Source organism: Mus caroli, chromosome 7 (genome assembly GCF_900094665.2).
Source record: "Mus caroli chromosome 7, CAROLI_EIJ_v1.1, whole genome shotgun sequence".
Classification (NCBI taxonomy): domain Eukaryota; kingdom Metazoa; phylum Chordata; class Mammalia; order Rodentia; family Muridae; genus Mus; species Mus caroli.
Window position 1 is genome coordinate 111,676,145 of NC_034576.1, and position 21,394 is coordinate 111,697,538.

The 21,394-nt window shown below is 47.1% G+C and overlaps 1 protein-coding gene across 4 annotated transcripts in view; it reads right to left on the reverse strand.

Annotated features, from left to right (window-relative positions):
- Positions 1–21,394, reverse strand: part of Trim66 (tripartite motif containing 66) — a 66,186-nt gene that overhangs the window by 12,710 nt on the left and 32,082 nt on the right. For 3 of the 4 annotated variants that reach the window (XM_021168448.2, XM_029480142.1, XM_021168449.2), the window contains 7 exons: positions 20,563–20,695; positions 19,940–20,056; positions 18,788–18,902; positions 17,794–17,940; positions 14,284–14,401; positions 11,673–12,580; positions 8,815–8,976 (listed from right to left, as the gene is read on the reverse strand). In XM_021168448.2, the coding sequence (XP_021024107.1) occupies positions 8,815–8,976; positions 11,673–12,580; positions 14,284–14,401; positions 17,794–17,940; positions 18,788–18,902; positions 19,940–20,056; positions 20,563–20,695 (1,700 nt within the window). The remainder of the gene's footprint in view (positions 1–8,814; positions 8,977–11,672; positions 12,581–14,283; positions 14,402–17,793; positions 17,941–18,787; positions 18,903–19,939; positions 20,057–20,562; positions 20,696–21,394) is intronic. The other variant, XM_029480143.1, reaches the window with a different exon arrangement.

Consider the following 21,394-nt stretch of genomic DNA (forward strand, 5'->3'; position numbering starts at 1 on the left):
TCCTCCTCCTCCTCCTCTTCTTCTTCCTCTCTCTCTCTCTCTCTCTCTCTCTCTCTCTCTCTCTCTCTCTCCTACTGCCAGAATACAGAATATTCTTTTTAGGGTCTTTTGTGAGCCTCTCAGCAAGACTAGGGTTAGCCTTGTCCTCTGCTGTGAGGGACCAGTGAGATGCTGCAAAGCAAGCTGTCCCTTGGTGGTCCTGCTTGTACACTACCATAGCTTTCTAATAACGTGAACTTCCTTGTCTACAGACAAGGATAGCTGGTGATTAATGCATTGCACTTTATAATATAGGGATCCTTACAACGGCAGTATTCCTCTGCACTTTATAGAACAAATCCTTTCAACTGCAGTATTCCTCCTTTCTCCCCACATGACGTTATATTTAATGTAGTTCTGGTGTTCGTTCTATCTCTCCACAACAGACACTGAGAATTACTTAAACATGAAGCTGCTGCTGACCTTGAACATCTGATCCTCCTGCTTCCTCAAGTGTTAGGATTAAATCATGTGCCTTTAGGCCCAATTTTATAAGGTAGTACAGATTAGATTCAGGGTTCCATGCATGCTCCAGCAAGCCCTTCGTGAGATCCTTGATGCTAATCCAGAATCTACTTAGATCAACTACCGAATCACTTGTGTTGGGCACAAAGCCAAATCTCAAAGAACAAACCTTTCAGAGGATATCAACTCCCTCTTTCCAATTTCTTACTTCATGTAGTGACATGAGTTCACACAGTGACAGAGTAAGAAGGGGACAGGCAGACAGAGCCACGAAAGGACTGTGTTTATTTGGAAACAAGTCTGCTGATGATCTGTTTCTATAACTTATCTCTTTCATCTCCACATCTATGGCCAATCATGGACCAGTGCTAGAAAGAGTAAAGCTGGGAAACTTCCATGGGGGAAGGAACTCAGAAACAGTTGTGAAAATCTAACACTGGCCCATGTCTATAGGATGTAAAAACAATAGCAGCTGGGAAGATGGCTCAGCAGCTAAGAGTACTACTGGCTCCTCTTCCAGATGGCCTGGGTTTCAATCCTAGCACCCACATGGCTGTTCACAACTATCTGTAACTCCAGTCCCAAGGGATCCCATGCCCTCTTCTGGCCTCCATGAGCACCAAGAATGCACATGGTACAAAGACTATAAATATATGTATATATGCAAAACACTATATACTATATACAAAATAAATTCCATACACACATTCACACGCACATGCACATATGCATATACATGGCATTTCTGGGACCTATCTACACCATGTTAATTACTTTTGATACTTTTCTGTCTCTATGAAATGTAGTGCCACCAACTACTACACTCAAATGTACTCATTTCAATGGAGGAAGAAAGTGGAGAATCAAGAGCTCTCACTGCTCTCTGCCAGTGCCACACATGAGCAGAGCTGCAGCAGGACCTTGCGGGCAAGTAGAGCCAGGGAGGAGAGCAGGGCTTCTAACGAGCATGCCAGGGTTGGGCTTGGGAATACAGCCACACAGTGGCCAAGGTTTCACTCACAGAAAGAGCTTCTGCCAGGAAGGAAGGAGACCTGACCTTTGCAGTACCCAGTGCGGTTGAGAGGTCAAGCAAGAAAAAGCAAAAGTGGATTCCTGCCATAAAGTCTCACAAGAATATGACTTACTGCTAACTAATTTGAACTGCCAACAGGAAACTGACACCTCAACTTCATCACACACATAAAACCTTCAGACTTCATAAAGTGTGTACTTTGAAGTTTGCAAGTGAAAGTCGACTATTTTCTAGTTCAGAAAGGAAGAATCAAAATACCAAGAACCCTTTGCTCTGTTACTGAACTCGGGTCTTTAGAGGATGAGGGGAGACCACCCTGAGACTGAGAACCCATTCTTAACCCTTAGTTAGCGCCAGCTCACCTGCTCCTAACTGCTCCTCCACAGGACCCAAGTGTTAGGGACTCTTGCCCTCCTCCTCATCTCAGTTCATCTGTTTGTTGAGACAGGGTCTTGCTATGTAGCTCAGGAAGACATTGAACTTCTGATCTTCCTGCCTCCTCCTTTCAAGTGCTGCCCTACTACACCCAATTCTATGAGGCAGTAAGGATGGCACTCAGGGTGCTGTGCACGCTAAGCAAGCAACTGAGCTCCATTCATTCCAGACCCATCTCCTTTTTGTCTGCCTGTGTGAGCACACCACTGGCTTTTCATCTGTCCTTACCACCTGACTTGCCATCTTGCCTGAGAGCTCCCTGTCTTTTCTGACAATCGCCCTGCAGCTTTTTACTCAGTCTCTGACCTGTCTAGTAGCTTTCCTGTAACCTGCTGAGCACCCTCTCCCACTACACCACCCACGTCTCCTTCTGGAGTTCAATGTATTGATATTACTGTTCTAGTGTTTGCCACACGGTATTCTCAAAATTCAGAGAAAGCTTTGTTTTTTCACTGAAACAAGGAGGAAAGTTGAGACACAGTGACTACCCAGATTTCCCAAGTCCATCTAAGCCCAAGGATAGGAATCTTGGTCTAGCCTGTGAAACCTGCTAGATGATCTTAATTTTTTGCCATTGGCTAGAAATCCAGTATCCTAGTGAGAAGTAATTATAAAATAACAAACAGACACATAGTATACATGTCCTGAGTTTATTATATCTCTGGTTCTTCCAGCAAGATAACATTTCTGCAGATAAAGCAGGAAGATGACATGCTGTCCCTCATCAATTCACCTCAGATATCTGAAACATACTGTGTTTTTAACAACAAAACGAGTTAGTTTAAGAACATTATTTTGGCTGGGCAGTGGTGGCCCATGCCTTTAATCCCAGCACTCAGGAGGCAGAGACAGGTCAATCTCTGAGTTTGAGGCCAGCCTTCCCTACAGAGAGGGTTTCAAGACAGTCAGGGCTACACAGAGAAACCTTGTCTCAAAACAAAACATAACAAAACAACCATTATTTTGGGTGGGATGACTTCTCAAACCGTAACTAGGACATAGTCTCACAAAGCAGAACTAACGGAAGCTAGCACATAAATGCCCGGCTGAAATGCGGCAGAGTCCAGTATCGCTTCCAGAGTCTCTTCAGAGTGGAAGGCTTAGTGCGTCCCTTCGGCAGCCTCACATGTGGCCTTTCTTCAGGTGAGGTTGCCGTCTTCCTTCTGGCAGTTTCCATTATACAAATCCTAACGCCTCACTTCTAATCTCATCGCTTGAATGTAGAAAGTGAGCAGCTCCTTACGCTGGTCGTGGTGGGGCACGCCTTTAATCCCAGCACTCAGGAGGCAGAGGCAGGAGGATCCCTGAGCCCTGAGTGTGAGCCAGTCTGGTGTACAGAAAGTTCCAGGAGAGCCAGGGCTATGCAGAGAAACCCTGTCTCACAACTGCACACGCCATGCTTCCCACCCCACCCCCAGAAAAGAGAGAGAGAGAGAGAGAGAGAGAGAGAGAGAGAGAGAGAGAGAGAGAGAAGCAACCTTAAAGAAAACCATGTTTCTAAACTTGCTTGCTCAAGCTATATCCCATGTGTGGGCTTATTATGATGTCACACATGCTAGAATGGCCACATGGCTGTGTACCATCTGTCTCTGTTGTTGTTCCAAAGCTCTTTCTGCTCACTGCTGGTTTCAGGTTGCTCCACAGTGGTTAACATCACCAGAGAGCACTGGGCTGATATACAGCAGGAAAGGGGATCATACACTGAAAGTTCCTTCTCTCTCTCTGGCTGGGGATGCAGATAAGGAGAGGTAATTTACCATACAGAGGTAAACGGACTGATGAATATAAGGGCTCAGAATATCTGAGTGTTTTAACAGCTTCAGATAGGCAGACTGGTTTTTTTTAACAGTAGAAGTTCACAGAACAGCCAAACGAGGCAGGTGAAGAAGCACCTAACCTAGCTAGTAGCTGGTGTCACATATCGGTTTTTTACATGTTGATTTTTAATAGTAGTGTTGTTGCTATCACTGGCAGTGAGCGCTCAACCTCCTCAAGAGGCTCCTGTGTTAATTAAAGCTACTCTGAGGGGGCACTCCCACTGACCAGAGTCAAATGGGGTCATAGGAGATGAAAGAGTTGGAAAGTACCCAGGGCCTTGATGATCTGAGACAATGAGGACCCTAGAGACTGAAGTGGGAGGAAGAGGAAAGGCGTGAGTGGAATTCAGTAAGTCTGCAATGAAAGCCAGCAGAGTGAAACTCACAAAAACCTTAGAGGCTCGAATGAGTCTGCTCAGGCTACTGGAGGAGACTCTCAGTCTATGTGTGAGTAAGTGCCTGTTTCCTTGTGGACCAGGTGATGTGGGCAAGAGTCTTAGGCTTGGTCTATGAAGGACTTCACAAGAGAACTAAAGGGAGAGAGCTTCTTAAAGAGATAGACTCGTATGCAACCGACAAGGGTTTGGCTTGACTCCGAAAGAAGAGAGCAGATTGTAGCACAGTCCTGCAGCTGCCAACCAGGACCTGGGACACACCCTCGGAAAGCTTTACCAGACCCAGGGAACAACATTCTGACTACTTTCAGGACCATCTTTTATGACTAAGAGATCACTTCTGAGGTTGAATATCCAGGATCTGGTCCACAACAATTGATTCAGGGATGTGAAGACAAGATGTATTTTCTCTCATATATGCCCGGCTTACAGTTCTGTTTAAGTGAGTCAGTTCTCATCTCTGGGCTAGAATGTCCTCTTCCACAGGCTGATGTAAATCTCATGGAGCCGTTATAAGAGGTGTTAAGAGTTAGGTGTCTGGGACTGGAGAGACAGTGACAACTGGAGTGGTGTCAGCAACTAAGAGCACTGACTGCTCTTCCAGAGATCCTGAGTTCAATTCCTAGCAACCACATGGTGGCTCACAACCATCTGTAATGGGATCTGATGCCTTCTTTTGGTGTGTCTGAAGACAGCGACAGTGTACTCATATACATAAAATAAATAAACCTTTTTAAAAAAGAGTTCAGGTGTCAACATGCTTTGGTAATGGTATACCTGCTCTCTACCTCAGCCATTATCCTTCATTCATCTGCAAATCTCAATAATCTGGTCACAGGAAATACAACCTAGACTCCACTTGAGCCATGAGCAGCACCCCCAGTGACCTCAAAGTCCTTTACAGAAGAACTGGGGCTGCACTCTATGCAGCAGAGAGCTCACTGGCAGGCAATGGGAGACTCGGCTTAACTCTCTGTGATGCCTATGGCCCACTGCAAGTGCTCTAAAGATAAGCTCATATGTGTTCTTCCTGGAGTGATTAGTTCAGAAGTATGAAAAGAAGCCAATGAAAATGCCTTCCAGATTCACCAGAATTGTAGGGGGTTGTGTTGTAGAGTTGAGACCGTGGCACTTTTCAGAGTAGCTGAACTAAGACTAGGGAGCTTAGGCAACAGCCAGTGCCTGGGAATCAAAGTCCTGCTGGGTGCATGGAAGGTAGCAGGGCAGGATGAGAGTGCAAGCGTCTCCTTCTAGATGACTTGTTCTAGAACTTTCATATCTCATCTTCAGCTGCAACGTCTTCACTGTGAGGTCAGTTAGCAGCAGCAGGTGCACTGCTCTAATCAAAGTCCTAGTGACAACAGAGCTGGCATGGAATGCACACAGGAAAGCCTGGTGCCACAGGTCTCTCTGCTCTAGAGTCTTCAGAGGGACATTTCACTTTCCTGGAACCCATGGGCCAGCACAAGCTGAGGAGTGGCTGCAGACCCAAACATTGGTACCAACGGCAACAAAAGCCAAGGAAGGCTGTGTCCTAAGGACTCTCCAGCAAAGCCCCCGGCTACTTCGAAGACAAAATCCAGTAGTGAGAGGCCAAAATGGAGTCCTCTTTCTCCCACTGAAGTGCACAGAGAAGTCATTGAACCCAGTCAGTGAGAACAGCTTGAGTCAGGAGCCTGTGTTCTGATCCTAACATTGCCCATAGACACTGTATAACTCTTAGGTGGGTCACTTAATCTCTCTGTGTCTCAGTTTCCACATCTTTCAAAGGGAAATAAGAAAGTGGCTTCCTCATAGTATTGCTAGGATAAACAAAGACATAAAGTGGAATTATGTAAAAAAAAAAAAAAAAAACTGTGGAAAATTGTTTTTAAACTCATGTAAACTATCATTCAGTAATGAGGAGTTCAAAATATTTGGTATCTTCAAGTTTATATCTCTTATTCACTCAGCCCCAGCTTAAAAGCAATAAATCCCAAGCAGGCAGTGGTGGTGCACACCTTTAATCCCAGTGCTCAGGGAGTTCAAGGTCAGCCTAGTCTACAGAGTGAGTTCTAGGACAGCCAAGGCTATACAGAGAAACCCTGTCTTGAAACAACAACAAATCAAACACACACACTCACATACACACACACACCAAAACAAAGCACACCAAAACAAAACAAAATAATCCCTTCAAATTAGATCACCTTTCCTTATGGTGGCCTCTTTGCCAAACCCAAAGCTCCCTCTGGGCCACAGTAACAGCCCTTTACTGGGAGCCTCAGACATGAAGCCTTATAAAAAGCATCTTCAACAGGACCACCCCACCTGCCTGCCCCTTACCCAAACCATAACATGGGCCCAGGCCAGTTATGAGGACCAAGAACAGTTCAGAACAAGATGTTACAGAGCTGACTAACTCCACTGCCAACCTGCAGCCACCCAGAATGACCCTCTGTTACTCAGAGAGTCCTAGAGTCACTCACACAGGCAGCATAGTCTCTGTGCTTGACTGTGGTTTCCTCCCTTCTTTCATACTACATGTAAGAACACAGCTGCACACCTCACTTCCAAATGAGAGCAGTGTTTCCTGCATGGTTCGCCCACCACTTAAGCACCAGCAGGTCCCAGGCTTCCTGATGAATTCTGGGCACTAATAATGCCAGCTTTGGCTCGTCTTCTAATGTGTTTGCCATGGGGGAGCATCAGCAATTCAAAACAACATCCCTCCTTCCTGCCAGGATGCTCTTTATCCCATGCTCCCATTCCCTAGACCAAGACAGACCAGGGTTTTGAGCCAAAGGACTTTGTCTCACTTCCTGTCATTGATCAGACACTGGATTCAAAGCTCTTGTCATCTGATAGTCCTTGAAACCTTGGCTTCCTCTTCCTTCCCACAGCTACTAACTTCATTTGACTTCTCTCCTCCGTACTATTCTGGTCTTTTGTACCACTGATCTCTATTTGAAGTGACCTTTCAAATATCCCTCCTAGCTGAAAATCCTTCAGTCAATACCCCAGCCCCAGCACTGAACCCCAAATCCAAGCATAATAGGCAGGGTCTTCCAGCCACTCCCCTTCCCAAGTGCAGTTCCCATTTCTGCTGAGCCCATTTGTCTAAAACCCCTAAGAGAGCCCTGGCTTTCTCTCAGCTTTGACCTTCCAAGGCCACCATTTCTTTTCACTGTAACCTTTCTCCCTCAACTTCTTCACATTCTAGTGTAATAGTGTAAATAAACTTCCAGGAGGTGTCTGGTGGGCAGCCTCCTCTCTCCGAGGTAAATGCTCCAGTCAGGTACACCTCAATGACTGCTGTGGCTCACCATCATAATTTACTGTTGGTGGTGGTTTATCTGTCACCAGACAGCAAATCCACAGTGAGATGGACCACTTTACACAGCAGTATGTGCTGAGCACCTACAACATTCGAAATTCTAGTACATAGCTCTTGCGTACATCTGTGCGAATGCATGTAAAATTTGTTAACATCAAATGAATAAACAAATGGATGGGTGAGATGGTTACTAACTACTAAGACCTACAAACAGCCTATTTGCAGCACATGTAGACCAAACCATTTTCAACAGAGTAGGTAAGACAAGACAACCATAGACTAAAAGCCGCTAGAATCAGAGGTCTTCCCAGTCTTTGAGAGTCACTAGAAGTTTCCAGCCAACTTTCATTTCTACCATTGCTTCCTTTTCCAAGCTCTCTTCTTGAGCACAGTGAAGCCTGAGAAAATGAGGGGCTGTACATCGAGGAACTGGCAGAAGTAGGCTACAAACCAGAGGATGCTAAGGGGCAGATGGGCAAGCTTGGAGCTGTACAGTCTAGCCAACAGGCCTTTAGAGCCAGGACTTGGGGGAAGACCAGGAAGATTGAGGGTACTGGCCCCGGAAGGTCTCTGGGACACAGGCTAGGGTGGGGAACATGCCATAGTGCTAGCAACAGTCCAGCTAGAAGGAGGATAGAGTGGAGAGAAAAAAAGAAAAGAAAAAAAAAAAAAAACAGAGAAAGACAACTCAGAGTTGTTGGGGCTGGGTTACTGCTAAGGCCAGTGAGTGCCTGCAAATGAGAGGGCGACTAGACCAGAGGCCTCTGATGGCTCATCTTCAAGTGATCTCCATGTCTGTAGGTCCTCAACTGTCTCTGCAAGGACATCTCTGCCAACCATGCACCTAACCAATTTGCTGGCTCTAATTCTAAGGCCAATAGCTCTGGGTGGTGTGGAGCCATATAAAATACCTTCTCTCGCTTACATTGCAGAAAGGATAAAGGCTGTACCTTGGGTTCTTAAGTAAAGCTTAGCTCTTCTGACAGCCATGGAGCCGGAAGGTCTCAGCTCCCTTAGCTGCTTGGTGGCGATGTCCACCTCAGACAGCCATTAGGAAGGCAAAGTCAGATCGTAAAGGACCACACACCATTCTGAGCATAGAATAAATCGACTCCTTCCCCTTCCACTCTAAATGAAGCCCAGTGAGCCCATATGGGAGTGTAAGTGGGAATGGGGAAAGACCAACATTGCTTCATTGCCTACTTAGGGAAAAGGCACAAGTCAGAGCTGGGTAGCATCCAGGGATGGAACAGGGACACACCTCCCTGCATCCCGTCACCCGTATCCAGGTGGCTGGTGTCAGGGCCGAGTTACCTTTCTCACCACATTTGGAGAAGAGTGCTGGGAGGTGCCATCCACTGGAGGGACACTGTGAGGGGTTTCCTCCCCAGATGTCTGGGGCAAGGGAGCAGCAGTATTCTTGTCAACAGGTAGAGCTGGCTTTGGGCCCTCAGGTGCTGGTGGCTCCTCTGTAACCTAGAAAAGAAATAACAACCCTGGATGGGTTTCCCCAGAGAGCATACCAGCGGGGACTAATGGGCCCTGTCCCTTGTAGCTGTTTACACACCATGAATGGCTTAAATTTTCTCAAAAAGAAAAATAGTCTGGGTTAGAGAAATGGCACAGCCAGGAAAGTACCTGGAATATGAGTTCAGATCCCAGAACCCACATAAAACTTGGGGGTAAACCCCAGAGCTGAGTTATAGTGGGTAGAAAAAGGCTCCTAGGCCAGTCAGCCTAGCCAGTCTGTGGTGGTGTATGCCTTTAATTCCTGCAGAGGCTGGCAGATCTCTGTGAGCTTCAGACCAGCCTGGTCTATGGAGTAAGTTCCAGGACAGCCAGAGCTATACAAAGAAACCATTTCTCTGGGAGAGAGAGGAAGAGAGACAGAGACACATACAGAGAGAGAGAAGAGAGAGAGAGAGAGAGAGAGAGAGAGAGAGAGAGAGAGAGAGAGAGAATATCTCAAACACTAAATCAGAAGGCTGGAGAGATGGCTCAGTGGTTAAGAGCACTGACTGCTCTTCTAGAGGTCCTGAGTTCAATTCCTAGCAGCTACATGGTGGCTCACAACCTGTAATGGGATCTGATGCCCTCTTCTAGTGTGTCTGAAGACAGTGACAGTGTACTCAGATACATAAAATAAATAAATCTTAAAAAAAAAACACTAAAGCAGAGTCAACCTCTGGCACATATATAAACACATGCACAGAAATGCACGTGAACCCCTCATGTACACCCCCAGACATGCATGCACACACTCGCACACATCTTATCTAAACTCTTACTAAAATTGTATCCTAATACAATAGAACCTATATCCTAATACCATAGTCTTAGAATTTTGAGATAACTTTGTGATATTCACTTTAGCAATTATAATGTGGTTTTGGGGTTTTTTGTTTTGTTTTGTTTTGTTTTTTGTTGTTGTTGTTCTGTTTTGTTTTGATTTTTTTGTTTTTTTGGGGTTTTTTTGTTGTTGTTTTTGGTTGGTTGGTTGGCTAGTTGGTTAGTTGGTTAGCTGGTTGGTTAGTTTGGTTTGGATCTGGATTTATTTCATTGTCAATTGTTACAGTGCTAGGATTCAAGCCCAGGGTCTTATGCATGATAGCAAGCACTCCACAACCTACCACTGAGAAACCGTCCAGTCTGCCCCACAGTGTGTACTTATATTTAGCCTGTGGCCCTCTGTGACTCCTGAAGCCCACTATGCCATCTCAGGGACTACTTTACACCTCTTCCCAGGAACCAGGCCTCAGGAGTTGACAATTGAGACATTATCTATGAAGCATGAATGTGAAGTCTCTGGAGTCTCTCTGAAGATGTGTAAGCATAGATCTTAAGGAGACAGCATTGTGGGAAACGTGGCAAGGGATGGGGAAGCAGGAGGGTAGGGAGATCAAGAAAAAAAAAATCAGGAACTAAGAATTCAGATGTGGAATGGCAAAGATCCCAAAGCTATAACCATGCCCAATCATCTTAAGTGAGAAAACAGAGGATCGGTGTTCAGTACTCCAGTGTTCCCGAAAGAGAGACCGGAGCCTCTCCTGTGGCATTAAAGGCAAATTGGCAGACCCAGATCCCAGGCTTAGTGCCTCTTCTCAACACTGTATTGTCTCTAAGCAAACTGCTGGCCCTCGCCAACCCCACTCCTCATCTACAAGCTACAGCTGGCACCACCCACAGGACACAGCTGTTGATGTGGTATTCTGCATGTGTACAAAAGACATACCTAGCTTTGCAGATATGAAATAAAGTCTAAACTGTCCTCGGGATGTTGTAAAAGTGCCACCCACTAAGGTCTGATGCCACCCTCGCTCTACTCCTTGAGCTCCCCGCTTCCCCACTAGGCATGCCTAAGCTCCCAGCAAGAGAGTTTTAAAAGCTGCATGGACACAGGAGAGATCTCTGCCCTTTCCCCTGGCTCTGGCAGGGCCCCAGCACCACTCTGACGGTACCATGTGTTGGGCTTGAGTAACATTGGTGCTCTCCATGGATACATGAGAATCTGAGTTCAAGCCTCCAGAACCCACATAAAAAGAAGTCAAGAAAGGTCAGTGGGTGCCAATAATCCCAGTGCTGGGAAACTGGGGACACATGAATCCCTGGGGCTTGCTGGCCAACCACTTGAGCCAAATTGGCAAGCTCCAGGTTTGGTAAGATGTTGTTTTAACAACAACAACAACAATAGGTAAAAAGCAATAGAGGAAGATGCCCAATATTAAACCCTAGCTTCTACATAAACTGACTCACTTTGCTCTACTTCCCCCCTTCCCCCACTCTCCTTCCTTCTTCTCCCCTCTCCCCCTCTCCCCTCCCTTTCTCCCCTTCTCCTTCTCTCTCCTTCCCTCTACCGCTCTCCCTCTTTCCTTCTCACCTTTCTCCCTTCTCCCCTTTTCTTTCTCTCTTTCTCTCCCCACCCTGACAAGTATCTTTTTGTTTTAAAGGTACTATCTATGGACAAAATTCCCAATGTCATCCCAGGGTATAGCTAAGCCAGGCCACTGTAAAGAATACTGAGCCCAGACCTCTATAGAGATCATGCACTATGTCTGCCACAACTTTGCTCAGCAGAGAGTTTCAGGTAGCTTTCAGATGTGAGGGCTAAAGACCACTCTGATGAAGGAACCTGGATGCTGCATGCCATGGGAAGTCCCGGGAAGACAGCTCACCTGCAGGGTCTCCTCCTGGCTCTGGGACTGCACGGGTGCTGGCTGCCTCACGATGTAGTTGATCTGCCCCACGATGGTTTGCTGAAGATGCTGAGGAGACTTGGTCTGACTCAATTGCAGGCTAGGCTGCTGGGCCTGCAGGAGAAGTTCCAAGTCCTTCTGCATCTCCTCCAGCTCAAACTTGTGGTGCATAATGTCCACATTCTGCGAACAGGCAGGCCCAGGAGGGCTCTCGTGCTGACTGGAAGCCAGGTGCTGGGATGGAGGCAAGGGTGGAGGTGCATGCTGGGGGGGTGGGGGAGGTGGCGGTGGTGGGGGTGGCTGCTGCTGCGGCTGCTGCTGAAAGTGGCTGAGCTTTAGCTTCTGATGGTGGCCCAGCTGAACTTGGATGGAGGGTGTCTGTATGGTGGGCTGGGCATGGGCTCCTGGCTGCACATCTTGCGGAGGGACGATGCACACAGGCTGGGAAACCAGTTGCGGTCCTGGCCGCTGGGATGTACTCTCCTGTTCTGCAGGAGGTTGTGGTTCCAACCAGGGCTGCATCAGTTTGGGTGGATGAGGACTGCAGGCCAGCTCTTTCTCCCTGGGCAGCAGGGTAGAACACTGCAGTGACCCCAGCTGGTGGGGCACCATTTCAGAAGGCTGTCGGAAACTGTGAGCGGGGTGGATGCTGGGTGGGGGGACTTGACCTTTGAGGGAAGGCGAGACTGGAGAGCAGTGGGAACAGCAGACGGACGAGGAACACAGTGCTGGAGACTGGAACTTGTGTGAGGGGTGGCTGAGTGCCTCCTGCTGAGCCATGGGGGCCTGGTGGCTCTGATAAAAAGATGGCTGCCCCTGTAAACTCCCATAAGAGGCAGCTGCAGCATCTGCCCGGGTCAGCTGTCCACCTTCAGTGGATATGCAGCCTGGGGGTTCAGAATAGAATTGCCAAAGGTAAGACCCAACTGCTCCCCTTTGCTATTTTCTATTCCTCCTGGTCTCCAAGACTCCATGTCAACAAGGCTGCCAGGGTTACTTGTAGGAGCCTGCTTTAGGGGAACACAGGTATTTGAAGAATTGGGTCAGCTTTTTACTAAATGATCAGCCTTTCTACCCCACTGGGAAATCCACTTGCTCTTTAGTCTAACAGCCCAATGGAGACTCACTAAAAGAATCCACGTGGGGTTGGGGAGGAAGTATATTGGAAAATAGCAAAGGGTACACAGAGAGCCTCTAGGCACACATCTGGGAAACTATTGGGCAGTGCAATACAAGATCCCATGCCAGGTTGGTGGCAGGCACCAGCACTGCCCTTGGGGTTTCTGAGCCTGTGTGAGAACATCAGATCTAGTGTTCTCTCTGTCTACCGCTCCTTCATCCCATTGTTTTGATGAGGCTTGTTAAGAAAAAGGCAAGAGGATCTGTCTGATTTACCTTTGGTCCTTTATGCTCACCACCAGGCCTCATCTAGGGCAAAAGTCGAATTAAATCAAATGGGAGAAGGCAACAAAAATTAAATCTGGGGGGGCTGGAGAGATGGCTCAGCGGTTAAGAGCACTGACTGCCCTTCTGAAGATTGTGAGTTCAAATCCCAGCAACCACATGGTGGCTCACAACCATCTGTAATGAGATCTAACGCCTTCCTCTGGTGTATCTGAAGACAGCTACAGTGTACTTTCATATAATAATAAATAAATCTTTTGGCTGGAGTGAACGGGGCCAGAGCAGATAGAGCTGAAGCAAGCAGAGGTCCTGAGTTCAATTCCCAGCAACCACATGTAGGCTCACAACCATCTGTTCAGCTACAGTGTACTCATATACATAAAATTAATTAATTATTTAAAAAAAAACTAAATCTGGGGCTGGGAATATAATTCACTTGGTGGAGTGCTGGCCCAGCATGTGCAAAGACTAGATTCGATCCCCAGAGCCATTAACTGGGTATGGTGGTGCACACCTGTAACCCTGGCACTCAAGAGGAGAGGTGGAGCCAAGAGAGCTACAAATTCAATGCCACCCTCAGTCAGCCTAAGCTACGTGAGACCTGTCCAGGAAAACAAACAAAACCAAAGCTAGTATTCAGCCCCAAATCAAAGTGGTAGTGGTGGTTAGTTTAAGAAGTCATTAGGCTGTCAACACAAGTACATCTTCATATTGTCTACACTCTGCCTAGAGACTGATTGACAGAAATTGCAACAGAAAAAAATGCACAGACCATTATTTTTCTGTTTGCATGTCAACCCCAAAGGAGGAGTGTGTAGCTTATACTACACACGTGCCCCGGTGTTAGCACAGAGACATGTTCACCTGAACTGCCATACAGTCCCATCCCCACCCCCACCCCTACCCCCACCCCACCAGCAATAAAACCGCCAAGATAAAAGGAACAACATTCATGCAGAGCAAGAAGCTAAGAATTCAGGTGATGTTGCAGAGTCCCATGATGCCATTATTTACCTAACCCTACCCCTCCAAACACACACACACACTTCTACTGAAGAAAAGGCTTGACTGGCTCCATGATCAATGGCAGTCTGAGAGCACTTTCTCTTAGGCATGTGCTGACCCACCTAGAAACCACAGCAGATTGCCTATGCTTATAGTAGGCAGGCTAAAGGCTACAGCTCACCAAGGGAAGCCAGCTGCTTGGTCCAGAAGTTGGGCTCCCAGGTGAATCTGATACTCCAAGGAGAGCCAGGATCTGTGTTACATCTCGTCTCCAGCAACCGCTGCATCTGAAACACAATCTGGAGACAGAGCCAAGGTCACTGATGACACACCTGTGCCTGCATAACAACTCCTACTTTCTCCTGCTTTGGACAGGTTAAAGGGCCCCAGGTCATGTCCCTCTAGCCTCTAGTCCTCCTCCATAGTCTGACTTCCATGTCCCCAGGATCTTCCAGTCTTCCCAGACAGTGCTCTTTCTCTTCCCAAAGCTCTGGAACCCTACACTCATATCTCTTCCTGGCCACAAGTGATTTATACTTGCCGGGCAGCTCCATCCATCCCACCGTCACCCACTTTCAAAACTGCAGACCCTCTCTGAGCTGGCCACTGCTCTGCTTCTGCCAGCATGCAAAGCAACCTTCATCCCACCCCACTGCCATCTTCCTCTGCAATGGCTCTCAGCTACTGGCCTTCAGTACTCTCCTGTTACTTAGGGCTTTGGCAAGTATCCAATTACACCCTGCCAACATCTGCTTCTAGATATGGCCCAATCAACATCTTGACCTCTTATGTCTTTGGTGGTTTTTTTTTTAAGATTTATTTATTGATTATATGTAAGTACACTGTAGCTGTCTTCAGACACTCCAGAAGAGGGAGCCAGATCTTGTTACGGATGGTTGTGAGCCACCATGTGGTTACTGGGATTTGAACTAAGGACCTTTGGAAGAGCAGTCAGGTGCTCTTACCTGCTGAGCCATCTCACCAGCCCAGTCTTTGGTGTTTTTTAAGGTTTATTTTCTTTTTGAGACAGAGTCTCACATATTCCAGGCCATCTTCAAATCTATTATGTATCTAATAAAGACCTTGACCTTCTCACCTCCTGCACATACTACCACATCTAGATTATGGAGTGCTAGGTGTCAAACCTAGAGCTTTGTACATTCTAGGCAAATACTCTACAATTAGCTCTATTCCCAGTTCATATTCTTGATTTCTTTTGTTTCTGAGATTATATTTTAATCACAAAATTTCTTCCTTTCCTTTCCTCCCTCCAAATCCTCACATGTACCTCTCCCTGCTCTCCTTTAAATGTACAGCTTCTTTTTTTTTGTTTTGTTTTTGTTTTTGTTTTGTTTTGTTTTTCTGGTTTTTGAGACAGGGTTTCTCTACATTGCCTTGGCTTTCCTGGAGCTCGCTCTATAGACCAAGCTGGCCTCGAGTTCAGAGAGATCAGCCTGCCCCTGCCTCCTAAGTGTGCTGGGTTCAAGGAGTGCACCACCACCACTCACCATAGCTTCTTTTTTCACCATTGTTATTGCATGCATATATGTATCTGTATGCATCAATATACTCCGTAATGCAACCAGTTGAGTCCATATAAAGTTTCCTGTATCATTCTTGATTTTTCTAATGTCAATCAACTTCCATCTGTTTCAGCTCAGTCACTATACCTACACGGATCCCATTCATCACCTGAACTCGTTCTACCTATGAAGATACAAACTCCTACAAGCTACTTCCTGATTCTAGGACATTCCTACTCCCTTGAGATATACTCTTCAATCTCACTGATCTCTGCGAGTGCCACTCCTACAATCCACAGCCTTCCCAGTTTCCCATTATCTTCAGGTCCCATATCAATAGCCCTAAGTCTCTCCCCACTACCAAAGCTAACCTCAGGCCAATCCAGGCATCCTAAAGCCTGTCATCTAGGGCTATGTAAGTGAACATTAGTTTCCGGGGCTCCCTTGGAGGGTTCCGTCAGACTCCCTCTTGGGAATTTCCTTCATCAGCTTCCTCTTTTGTGCTAGGTCATTCACACCCTTTCACCGGATCTCTAACCCTCTTATTATCTACTACCTTGTAGCTCGGAGAAATGAGACCACAAAAGGCGAGTGCTTCCAGGAGCTGAGATGTAGCTCAGTTAGTAATTTGCCTAGCATACAGGAAACCCGAGGTTTCCATATATACATACTCAGTATCCCATAAATCCAGCATGGTGGTGCATGCCCATAATACAATTCAGGAGACTCAAAAGTTCAAGTCATCCTGAGCTACAAAGTGTGTTTGAAGCCTGCCTGGACCCTGTCTCAGAAATGACAAAAATCCAAATTCTCCAAAACACAGATCCCTCCACTTTATGCCCTGAACTATGTGTACTACTGCCCTTGTCTGAGGCCAACCAGACTCACATTCTGCCAGCTTTCCCAGAATGCACTCCACCCACCTGTGTTTTACTGTCAGCCTCTCTCCCATATAGAAGTGCAAAAGTCTGCCAGGTTGACAAAAGGAAGAGAGCTTTGCATTCTTCCCAGGTTACCTGTCTCCTTCCCCTTCCCTCTTGACCCCCACTGCCCACACACAAACTCCTCGTCTGACTCCTGACTCTACTTTGCTGGAACTTCCTTATAAGATCGCCAGACAGGGCTGGAGTGATGGCTCATTGTTTAGGAGCACTGAATGCTCTTTCCAAAGACCAGGGTTCAATTCCCAGCACCCACAGTGGCAGCTCACAACTGTCTGTAACTCCAAAATCTCACACCCTCACCCAGTCATACATGCAGGCAAAACACCAGTGTACATTTTTAAAAGAAATCCCCAGGGGCCTTGGGACTGCACCTTTTGGGCAGCTCATCCCTGTCCATCCTGTCTCACTTTGGTAATATGGCCAGCACAGACTTCAGGTAGAGCTCTTCTGCCGTCTGTGCACTGTGCTTCCTTGCCTGCCCTCTACACTCTAGCTGTGCTCCTCAGCCTTCTCCTATCTGTAGAAATGATGGCACTCCCTAGTTTTGGATTTTCTCTCCTCTTCTCCTCCATGATGCTGCCATGGTGATCGTTCCAGTAAACAACATCTTAATCTCCAGTCCCGATCTCCTTTTGACTTCCAGACCCCTCCATCAGACCAGCTCTTTCCACATCCCTTTTCAAATACCTTCCAGGCTCCTTAGCGTCCACACAACCCCCTCTCAGAACTCATCCTCCTCCAGCCTGGAGTGTGGCACTCAGGGAAAAGAGACAGGAGGATCTCAAGTTTGAGGACTGCACAAGCTACCTAGCAGGACCCTGTCCAAAAATAATAATAATAATAAAATAACCAAACGAAACACCTCCTTCTTCTCCAGGGTCACCATACTCCCAAGCCTAAGACTTTAAATCTTCAACACCTGCTTTTTTCTCATTCCTCAGCTTAGACCTAGTAAACTTCCGTGAGATCTCTGCACACTTCCCAGGACAGTATCTGACTCCATGAGAACTACAGGCCTTCCTTGCTGGGTTATCTGGAAGAAATGGAGATCATTTCAGCAGCTGGGTCCCTCATGCTTTGGAACTTGGTAGAAAATGGCACTGTCTTACTAACCCCAAACCATGGTGTGACAGGTTACTCCTCTTTCCTCCCAAAACTTCCAAGGATGGCCCCTCCCCTTGTGACACAAGCACCATTCTGCTCTGCTTTCAGGGTTCCTCTTACCAGCTCTTTGCTGAAAAGGAAAGGGACGCTGCTTTTGCTGCAGACAGCCCAGTTGATGAAATTCTGCACGTGCTCAAACTGCCGGTTGAGAACCATGATGCTCTGCAGCTGCTGCTCCAGCTTTCGCTTTCTCTCGTTAGTGATGCCCTGGCGCACAGAGAAAAGACAGAGTCCCTGGGTTGGTTGTTCATGGACCTGTTTGGGAAGCCTAGTGGCCACTGTGTGTCAGTATGAGCACTGATGGCATCAGACAAGAGAGATTCTGAAAACAGCCTGCAACTGTTTGCTGATGGAGAAAGGGTAAGAGACTTTTAGGAACAAATTTGGAATGGTGATAAATAGAAAAATATGAATGAATGAATGAATGAATGTCTACATCTCTTGCATACAACCTTCTAAAGAAGGTGAATTAATCTCTGTTTTAAGACTTCAAACAGGGGGGCTGATGAGATGGCTCAGTGGGTCAGAGCACTGGCTGCTCTTCCAATGGTCCTGAGTTCAAATCCCAGCAACAACATGGTGGCTCACAATCACCCATAATGAGATCTGATGCCCTCTTTTGGTGCGTCTGAAGACAGTGTACTTATTTATAATAATAAATAAATCTTTGGGCCAGAGCAGGGTTGACCGGAGCAAGCTAAAATTCAATTCCCAACAACTACATGAAGGCTCACAACCATCTGTATAGCTACAGTGTACTCATATACATTAAATAAATAAATAAATCTTTAAAAAAAAAAAAGACTACAAACTGGCATAGTTAAGATGGCAGCTACCTGAGAGACTTTGCATAGGTGAGAAGCTGAACTGGTTTTCCAGCCTTAACAAGCCACTCTCTCAGAATTAGACCAGAAAGTTTAAAATAGAGTGTGCATCCAAGTTGCTACAAAGACTGGATATCTGCATGCTAGCCCTGGCTTCTGACCTGGCCCAGGTGTTAGCCCTGGCTTCTGACTTGGCCCTGGCTTCTGACCTGGCCCGGGAACACACATACCTCAAGCTCCTCTATGAGCCCGTTGGCCTGCTTGTTCAACTCGTTCATGAGGACCATCTTGGCCATTTTAATCTGGTTCTCCACCTTCCGGTGCTGATGCTTCACTTCAAAAATCCTGGGAACATAATGGGACAGAACACACGGATCCTGTTCCTGCTTGCTAGGGGACAACAAGCACTTGGGGTGCCTTGAGATCAGGGCCAAGCAGGCACTAAGGAAAAGGAGACTTTTCCTCAGCTCTATTTGGTGTCCCTCCCAGCCCCCTTGATCTAACTGGGCTTTGTCTGGGTAAACCTGAAGGCCACAGCCAGGCTCACTCAGTAGCTCACCAGGTAGCACAGTACTATGGGATATATGTGTATGGTGTCACATGACAGATTGTCCAAAAGGAAGATGCTCCAAGAAGTGGGAGAGAATGAGCCCAAGGGCGGGGCACAGAGACTCGTGGCCTCTGAGAACTGAGGAGAGTAGGAGCTGAGGGCAGTGATCAATAACATAGTTGGTATTTCTTTTAGGGGTGATGAAAATGTTCAATTGTACAGTTCTGTGAAGTGCTGAGACTAACGAATCATACATCTTTAAGGGCCTCATTTATTATCTCATTAAAAATATTTAAAAGATAAAGGTTACCACAGTCCTAGCTTCAAAACTGATTAGCCATGTTAGCTCAGGTAAGTTCCCTAACCCTGAGCCTCTGGCTTTCATTGGTAAAATGGAGAGAAGCCTTGACTGAGAGAATTATAATAACCCAACCAAATAATATATGTTCTTCCCCAACCCAGTGGTTCCCAACCCCTACTCTTCCTAATATCAGTGACAGCATACAGTGATAGTATGACGCGTCTTTACATAGGAAACAAGCGTGGACAGGTCATAACTTGTTGCTGTCCCACAATAAATAGCATTTCCTTCTCCAGAGTATATGTACTGTGCACTCTTGTTCTCAGGTTCCCATTTCTAGCTGATTCATCAAGCACAGAACTGTGGCCCATACTCATTCTGATCGTCCTGAACTAGCCTGGCCCCAGTCACTGCCAGCTCACAGACACCTCCCTGGCATTGAGACCTCTGAGTAAAGGGACACATGCATTCCTCTGCCAGAGGTGAAAAAGCAGATCGTTTCCAGCACTAGCAAGGTCTGGCCTGGGCTACCTGTCCTCGATTTGCTTTGCAGATGTCTGTAGGCTGGATTTCTTATGTGCCACCTGGGTAGTCACACTTTCCAGGAGCATCCTCTGGTTTTGTAGAACTTCTTCAACGTGCCTGCATCTAAGAGAGGAGAGAAAGCAAGAGCTGAGGGAGGAGTGATGGCTCCTCCCCTGAGCATCCAACACACAGGAATCCCATGGTGCACTCTCAGCCTCAGAGGTCAGGACCACAGACTGAGCCAAAGACACTGAAATCTCTTGAGCCATCAGACTTTATGGACTTTAGATAAGTCCCACAGAGAAGAGAGACATCTCAGCCCGGTGCTACAAGTTGGGTTGAGCAGCCAGTTTTGTGTTTTGTTTTGTTTTGTTTTGTTTTTTGTTTTGTTTCTTGAGACAGAGTTTCCCTATGTAATCAAATTATCCTCTGACTCACTATGTAGCCTGGACTGTCTCGTGAACTCACCTCCATCCTGCCTCAACCTTCCAAGTACTAGGATTACAGACGAATGTCACCATACCCTCCCCGCTTCAGGGAGAGGGTTTTGATACCTCACAAAGGGACAGAGCTCTCACGAAAAGCACTGCAGAGCCTCCCAAGCCCACCCTGGCAGCCCAGCACCCCACCTGTGCTCTTTGTGCTCCACCATTAGGCAGCTGTGGCAGGTGAGTACATCGCACGTCTCGCAGAAAAGCTTGAGCACTTCGTGTGTGTGCAGAGGGCAGTACAAGGCAAAGTCCCCAGAGCCACCATTCACCCCTGTCAGAGAAGACAGAAGATGTAGGCTTCTGTTCACACAGACCTTTCTGTAAGTTTGGTTGAGCAGCCCTCAGCCCCTGAGGGACAAGGCACAGGCACAGAGCTTGGGGGAGGAGAGGCGAATAGGAAGGGATCTCTTGGAACTGATGACACTCAGGGCACAGGGAAGAATTCAAGCTTAGCCTGGATAGATTTGCTCAGCTACCCAGAAACCTCCCACTCTCAGGCCCTGGTGTCCCACTGCCTGCCAGAGGTGAAGAGAGCGCTTGTACCTGCTCTCTGCACGATGGGAAACCCTCCCAAACCAACCTAAGCCTCTTCACTAACCAGGATTTTGTGCTGATGGAGCTAAAGCCAGCTACTCAGCCTTGCTGGGCTTCAGGCTAGTTCGTATGACCAACTCTGCTTCCTGTGGGCCTGACAAACATAGAACCTCTCCCTCAAGGCAAAGACGACTTCCTAAAAGATTGCTGCTTAAAACAGAGCATGCAGGAGGGACAAAGGGGCAAGAGTGGACAGGACTGTTAAGTCTCTGTGTGGGGGACATATCTCTCTAAATAGAAGTAGAAGGTAGGAGCTGGGCTAGCTTCCATGATTCAAGACCACACTCCCAGCACCAGCTCACCCACATTTCCCCCCACCCCCGGCCCTACAGTGAGAGGCTGCAGTGAGTCACCCCTCTGACTCCGAGGAAGGCAT